The 7,986-nt window shown below is 43.0% G+C and overlaps 1 protein-coding gene across 1 annotated transcript in view; it reads left to right on the top strand.

Moving 5' to 3' along the window:
• The first annotated feature begins 2,610 nt into the window (after window positions 1-2,610).
• The window catches only part of C6H10orf90 (chromosome 6 C10orf90 homolog), a 68,660-nt gene continuing 63,284 nt past the window's right edge, over window positions 2,611-7,986 (top strand). Inside the window, exon 1 of the mRNA XM_026115917.2 lies at window positions 2,611-3,138. Coding sequence (XP_025971702.2) covers window positions 2,973-3,138 — 166 coding nt within the window. The 5' untranslated portion in view covers window positions 2,611-2,972. The remainder of the gene's footprint in view (window positions 3,139-7,986) is intronic.

Raw genomic sequence — 7,986 nt, 5'->3', positions numbered from 1 at the left:
AGGCAGTCACACTGCAACCCCCTGAATCCCAAAGCCCTTCTGGCGTCTCGTGCTCATCCCGTCCCTCCACAGCTACGCAGCGTGCATGCTCCGTCTGGTGCTATGCATACCTGCTTTGAACGCCGACAGATTGGGGCCGTGCAAACCATTTCAAACGTACGATGCTGCTCAGCATATTCCAGGAATCATTTCAAATAATTACATACAGGGATGCAACTTTCCACAATGACATTTTTCTGAGCAGTGAAGATTTTCCAAGGGGATGTAGCTCTGACAGCCCCTACTCGAGCACTACGTGCTCTGTCCCACAGCTCCTGCATAGCCACATCCCATCTCTGGTGCCCAGAGGAGGCAAAAGGAATTAAAAATGTTTGATTTGCGCTTGAACTGAACGGTATCATCTGGATCTTTAAAACGCAATGCAATCAATCTTATCTGAAAAAAATACTGTAGGGTAATTGGCAGTTAAATTATTATTGTGCCCATCATGAAAACCAATTAGAAAGAGAACATTCCTGATGTGAATGGCACACACCTTTAATCTTAATATATTTCAGAAGCTCCATATACATGGCTTTTACTCTGCATTTGCAGGGAAATTTCCAGCCTGGGTTAATAACATAGTGGCAGTACTTCACAATGCCCTCCAATGTACAGGAGTAGCTGTTAAACTGTCAACAGCACTAAAAGCTGCTATTTTGATGGCAATGGATAGGAACCCCATCTTCCCGCTCCTGCTAGTCAACATTTCTGTAGCTTTCAAGCACAGTCAACCACAATTTGTTACTGGCTTGCATACGTGACATAGGCTGAAGAGAGAGCCTGAGCGACAACCGTGCCAATGAATTTTTCAGGCAAAACTCGTGCAGCATCGGTATATAGCTACTCCCTTTTCCTTCTCAGTAGACCTTCTCTGCACTCATCCCTTTGCACCATCTACCTGGACATTCAGAGAAGTTGCAGGACATGCCAGCCTCACTGCTGAACCTGTTCTGCTGATATCGACCGGCGTAATCCCTTTTCACAGCTGCAGCCAGAGATAGCATTATATAAACTGAATGACGATCAGCCCTGGCTCAATTTCTGTCTCGGTACAGCCTAAGGGGAAATGTTTCAAAGGACTGAGCGGGCCGGTATCTGTCTGGTTATCTTCTCCCCTTCTTCCTGACCTTTGCTTTAAAGTTGCGCATAGCCTAAGGGACAATTTCAACGCTAAGTGTAGGTGAAGGAGCAGCATTATTTCAGGTGAAAGCATATTCTTCAGCCATTGTTAGAAGTCCACCATAAGAGGATGTGAACTCAGAAGGGATCTCTGTGTTCAACACCTTAAAACCTTATCACATCTGCAATCTGGAAGCAACAGCAAGTTCTAGTCCATGCCAAAATCTGGCAGCTCTTAACAAACTCTTCTATTTCTGCTGCAGTTTTAAGCTGGTGGTCAAAGTCCTTAGTCATTCAATCCCATATACATCAAAAGCTGAATAAAGTTGTTCTTGTCTGAAACAGTCTAGAATAAAAATGTCAGAGCTACAAATAAGCTTTACCTATAAGATCTCAGGCAAAATCAAATGATTTCATATTCTTATGCTCCAAGCTGTTTTTCTTTAAGAAACCTTCCCTGCAATAACCAAAGCCATGAGAAAATGGTGGAAGAAGAAATGGGTCCAGCTGGGTTACTCTAGAAAGCCGTAGCAGTAAACATTATGAAGCTTCCCAGGAAACTTCCACCAGCCTAATTTCCATGAAAATGTAATGGTGTTCTGCATAAAATCTTGAAATCAATGTAAAACTCTGTGATTTAATGATTACAGAAATCACTATACCCAAGTGGTATGAAGATATGCACTACAGACTTCCATAAACTACATGAATATAATATAATACTAAATGGATTTAAGGAATTTGTTCTTATCTGCTCTACTTTTTAGCTGTTTATGCCTGTTCTGAGTCTTTTTGTGTTTGACTAAAGCATATCTTCCAGAAAGGGGTCTAGGAAATGCAGAGTTCACTGCTATACTCAGTGGCTTGTTTCAGCAGGTAATCACCTTCTCCATTAGAAACATGTGCCTTAGAAGCACTTTCCCCCTTCATACGCTGTAAATGAGTCAACTCTCAGTCTGCTTTTTGACAGCAAACAATCTTGCATGGTATGTTTTTAAGAGTTTTTTCATTAGCAACTTCAAATAATTTCTGTGGCACTTTTTTGCCAGTGTCCTATTTAGAGTACAGATGGGGTCACTGCTAATTATATAAAAAAACCTCTAAATGAAAACTAAAATATCAAATTGCAATCTATAGCCGTCAAAACCCTCTTTTAGAAAACTAACATTGCCATTTATATGATTAAAGAAATGGATTATAAACTTGCTGTTTTTCATTGCATTTTTTTTAGAACACCAACATTTCGAAAGCCAGGTGTTAGTTATTTAGCAGTCAAAGAGGTCATCACAGAAATATGTGCAAAAACACATGCAAGCAGCGTACTTCTAGATTTCCTCTTAACTTTGCTCAAGAAGCACTCAAACAAAGAGCCCAGCTTCAATATTTAAGTCAAGAAAATGAAACATTCATGGGCTGCAGCTAGATATTGCTGCTGTAGCTGAGTGGACCTGTGCATGCCTGAACAAGGGTGGAAATGCACAGCAGAATTTATATTCGAGCAATAAAACCTGCATTTAGAGACACAAATTCTAACCAATCAGACTAAATAAATCAGCGGGCCCGGGTTTTATCATCACAGATAACCCTCATTAATCCGGGCGAGCTCTTCCCGAAGACAAAGCACAAAATGAATTGCTTCGTTTGCGCTGCCTGAACGGCATGCTAATGCGCGGAGGCGAAAGGCATGAATTATTCACGCCGCAGCCTGCGCAGGCAGAGCCTGGCTTTGCCTGTTACCATTGCAACAAGTGGCTGCCGGCCCGGCCGAGGCCGTCGAGCGTCTGGAGCGAAGCCGCCGGGCGAGCACAAATATGCCTTCCGGAGAGGGGAGACCTGCGGTCCTCTGCTGCGCCCGACCCAGCCCCGTGGATTTTAAGGATAAGCCCTGTGCAGGATGGACCCAGGATGCCCAGTCTTTCGTAACTCAGGTTTACTTCACCATAAACTCCTGCTCTTGGAAGAAGACGTGCTGCTTTGGTAAGTTGTGCAACTTTTGACATTTTCGGGATCCTTCATCAGCTGTCTGCAGTTCACGGTACATGTAACATGTAGTTTTTTAATCAGCTTTTTTTAAAAATAGCCTGCACTCTTTCTGCTTTTAAAATGACTTAAAGGATCCTGAAAAGGCATTCAATATCTTTATTTCTAACCCTAAAATAAGTGTAAATGCTATCTACAGAACTGACATTGAAGTCAAAATCAAGCCTTCTTATATTAACTTGTATAATTTAATATATATTTCCTGGTATTCAAATGGCTGTAGCACACTATTAAAACTGAACATATTTATGATCCAAGTTTGATTTATTGCAGCCAAAACTGAGACTAATATAATTCAGTGTCAAACCAGAGAAGCTGAATAGAATTATATTACTTTTCATAAGAAATTTTGGTTCTTTCCCGTAAGTATAACGATGCTCTTTATTCAGCTAAGTACATTTCTGATTAGTTTGGGAATAGAAACTGAGACTCGTATAACATTCATATGGTGCATTAACTGTACTGTTGCATTCTAAAGTAGTTGAAAAGCATTAGTAACTTAATCTATTTTTCCAAGGTTAGAAGGATATATTTTGTGTGTAAAGCATATGGCAGTGATGAAGTAAGGCTAGACTTACTAGTCTTGTATTAGTATAAGCTGAAAAATGCCTAAAAGTTTTGCTTTATTGCTCAGTATCTGTATAGCTGTAGTATTTGCCTCGATTTTTTGTCTGATTTTTGTCCAGCAGCGATACCTTCAGTATCGTGCAAGAACTCTCCAGCAGCTCACTAGAATGTAGTGCAAAAAAATAGTGGAAATAAAAAATCAGCTCCTGAGAGCAGAAGCCATGAATAGGAGCATGAATATGAAATGACACATGAAAAAGTTTTGATGGTGGACAGTGAGCTCTTCCTCTTTACACTTGTTTGTTTTTAACTAGATAGTACAGGTGCTGCTTCTTGTACTTTGTTTTGCTCATGACAGCATTTTATATGTCATCCGAAAGACAGTTATATTTTGAAGGGATGAAAGTACAGCATAGTGATATCTAGTGCTATAATTAATTAAAGGTCCTATGTATGTTTTAAACAACAACAACAACAACAAAACCCCAAGGTGAAAATAGGGATATGTATAGAAAAGGAGATTTGCAAACAATAGGTGCAATCCTGCTCCCCTTAATTACGGGAGCAATCCTCATTCATGGAAGTAATCCTACATCAGTAAGCACTGGAGTGCAGGGCCCAGGAGATAACTCTCTCTGTCTCACCTGGCTGTTCTGCAATGTAATTTTAGCAACACAGTTTTTAGTGATGTGTTTAAATGTATTAAAGGGATAATATTAAATTAGACTTTACCAAATGTCTATTTTGCGTCTAAAAGTATAAAAGAGAAAAACGGAATAATGCATTACATGTGTCAGGAAGAAGGCACAAACCCCACACAGCTTATTACAGAACTGTGCTTGCAGTGGAATAGCACTGCTCACCTTGGTAACTGTATTTGTAGAATAAAGATTCTCTTTTGATATGTGAAGTATATCAACTTTGCTTCTTTTAAAGTCATTAGGATACAACTTTGGCATAAAATCACCATGACATGTGATGTCTAATGAAGTACACATAGGTCACCATAAAAGTGATGTTCATAAATTGAGTTCAGCTTTCTGATTTAAAAATACATGGGGTTTGTGGTAATGTCCTATGAATATTTTTATTGCTATTGTGGTGGCAAATCTTGCCAAAATAGCACCTAGCGATCTGCTCGTGGAACAACCTATCTGCGTACACGCTGCGGTTGTGCTGTGCTCCTCCCCTGCTCCGCTTTGCACTGCTGTGCTTCCCATTGCAAGACCGGGGAGTTCTGCCTTGTGATCCGGGATGGGGCTGCCGAGCACCTCTGTGCTCTTCCTCAGACAGTGCTACTGTTAATGAGGGAGAACTAATTACTTAAAAGCTTCTGGTACAATAGTGTTGAGAAGAATATACAGTACTGGACTGTTCCTGGTGCTCTGTGAGCTGTCAGCCTCTGCTCGTGCTGGATCCCAACTATACCAGTACCGATATAAATGTTATCCCATAACCACAACAGCAATTGCCGTGACAAGGCGCTTATTATATGGACATATTCTCTTGGGTGCGCACTGAAGGTGCTAAAAAAGAAATGAGATGAAAAAGCAATGGATGATTGGTTCCAGATGATACTATACAAACTTATTAATTCAAATCAGTATTAAGTATTTGCTGGCTTTTTCTTAGTTGCATTGAGATAGCAAGAACGAATTGATTATTCTCTAATTAGCTGCACGGCAAGGATTCCGAGTTTGTGTATTTGCAAATTAGGATGCTATATTAGTAGTACCTATTTGCACGGAGATGTTATATCGAAATAGTCTAGGTTTAGGCTGCACAGCTGTTCTGGGCAGCAGAGTCCTGGAAGCAGTAAAATGCCCTGTGCCAAAGGCCTGGAGAGGCAGGCAGGCTGCTGCTGCTAAGGAGAATCCCGAGTGACCCTCAGCAGCTGCATTTGTTTTCCCTTACTCCATCCAGGCTCCCAAGGGGAGCGTTAAGTCCCTCCAGGTAGGTCCCTTTCTATGACCTGTCCACCCTGTGGCAGGGGCAACTCAATTTTTAATCGCTGGAGAATCCCACAGGCATTGGGATTACACATTAGCTTGAACTTTGTGAACACATTTTTTTTTTTCTAGATCCCTTCTCCGTTGTTGAATTACAAAAAAAACCCCACACAGCTATTTTTGTTTAAGGATCTCCTCCTGGCATTGGGCAGGGATCAGATGCCCATTTTGATTTTTACTAGCTTTTGTTCATTTGAGAGCTGGCTGATCGCATAAATTGATTGAAATATCTTTAGAATCTGGCCAAAAAGAAAAAAAAAAACAAGTGCTCTAGAATGGCTCAGCTCACGTTGGATGAGGAATCGTAAGTGTGGTGATTTGGGACAGCCTGTTTTTCTTCTCTGTACCTGCAAAGTATGTATACCTAAGGAGGCATTCTCTGCACTCGTCGAGAGCTCGTCCTCACGTCTCTGTTGCAGAGGACACGACTGTGCCCTTGCCTCCCACCCACGGCAGCGGGGTGCTTAGTCCTCATTATTTCCCCAGGTTAAAAGCCCTGCAAGAGCAGAGCTGTGGGTGTGCGTGTTGCAAGCCATGGCACGGGCAGGCTCTCTGAGGCCTGGCAGAGTTTCCCGCTTTGCGGCAGCAGGATAAGCCTGCGCTTGGGCGGCAGCGACACGATGGCAGCGGACTGCAGCCCTTCTGCATGACTTTGCTGTTTCGACACGGCATCGTGCTGAGGTTACCTACGCAGGGCTTCCAAATACATAGTAGTTAAGTGGGAACAAGGTATTCGAAATGATATCGACTGCAGTTCTAAGCACAAGTACTGCTCGAGGGCTCAAAATGAGAGAAAAGTTTTAAAGTACAGCTAGAGAAGTTTTTTCTGGCTGTTGTTTTGCAGTTGTCTGGGAGTCTGTGGCAGGGAAAGCAGAAAGACTAGAAAAGCTAGTGTGCAGCCTACACAGCGTGCAGATTGAACACGTTCTGGGAACGCGGCCTGAGAAAGCCCAGCGCTAGCTCGGTGTGAAGCCCCTTATTTGGCCCTCTCTGGCCTGCGTGTCCTTGGAGCAGGACGTGCCTGGTTTGCTCCGTGTCGGACCCTGGACTCGGTGGTGCGGCGTGCGTGCCCAGGAGACCAGTCCCTGGAGGAAGGGAACCGTGAGCCATTGCAGATGAATTAGCCTGGGTCTTTATCCATACTGGAAGGCTAAACCAACAGTCCTACCTTAAGTATACACCTATTACTAGCAGTCTAGTAGCTTCTAAGTGGAAAAACTAGGAATCTCTGAAACAAAAAACTTGCTCTTCCTCAAGACAGGCTGTAGGAGGTAAGATAAGCTTGGATGCTACCACAGTTGGCTGGATTGTGTCCTTGGGCACCGCCAATACTGCCGCAGTCACAGAGCAGTGGGTTGCCCTTCGTGCGCTGCTGAGGGTGCTTGAAACCCTGTGGGCTTTGTGTCAGCAGCAGAACAGCCTTGCAGCTCCCAGCAGCCTGCCACCTTCCCAAAAATCTTTAGGACTTTAGTTTCTCTTTGCTTCTAAGCTTATACTTTGGCAGAGTAACTTATTCCAGCTTCAGCATAACAGGAGACTTATTTCCCATTTATGATCCATGAATTTTGCTGTCGTATTTCTTTGCAGATGTGCTAGGTCAGGTAATTTTGGTTTAGCAGTGTATTGGGATTTTCTTTTTGAGTTTTATCTGATAGGACTGTAGGTATTAGGCAGGACAGCAGCACAGGTAGAACTGCGATGTGTATGAACTTTTAAAAACAAAGATATTTACTTTTCCTCTGCTAGTTCCTTTGCCACAAATCCAGTTCTGTAACTGAGAGTGGCCAGGCTTGGAGGAGAGTCAGTCCTTACTTGCTGTTGTGGTCCATCGCAACCCCAGGTTGCTATCTCTCCAGGGTCTGTTGCAAGACTTTCTTCTCTCATACAGCATTTCTCTGGTTTCACATAACATTTCTGTCTCTGTATCTCTGCAGAGAGGGAGAGGTGGGCAGGGGAAAGTCACAGTCAGACCCATGTGGTTGGGCCTGGGCCCAAGCCTGTCTCAAATTAGACTCAGTAATACGCAACAAGCATTACTCACGGTCGTGTGATTGTGTAACACCTTAGTCACACGTCATACAGCTTCTAAAGTTCACGGAGTGAAAGATTCATCCTCAGATTTTCAACTTGCCCAGTTCTTTGGGAAAGTGCATTTCTGCCTCGCGGGGGGCTGCGGGAGTTAGCCGGGCTCTGGCAGTTTTTGCTTCGC

This window comes from Dromaius novaehollandiae, chromosome 6 (genome assembly GCF_036370855.1).
Source record: "Dromaius novaehollandiae isolate bDroNov1 chromosome 6, bDroNov1.hap1, whole genome shotgun sequence".
Taxonomy (NCBI): domain Eukaryota; kingdom Metazoa; phylum Chordata; class Aves; order Casuariiformes; family Dromaiidae; genus Dromaius; species Dromaius novaehollandiae.
The sequence above is the reverse complement of the archived record's forward strand: the minus strand, read 5'-3'. Positions and strand labels throughout refer to the sequence as shown.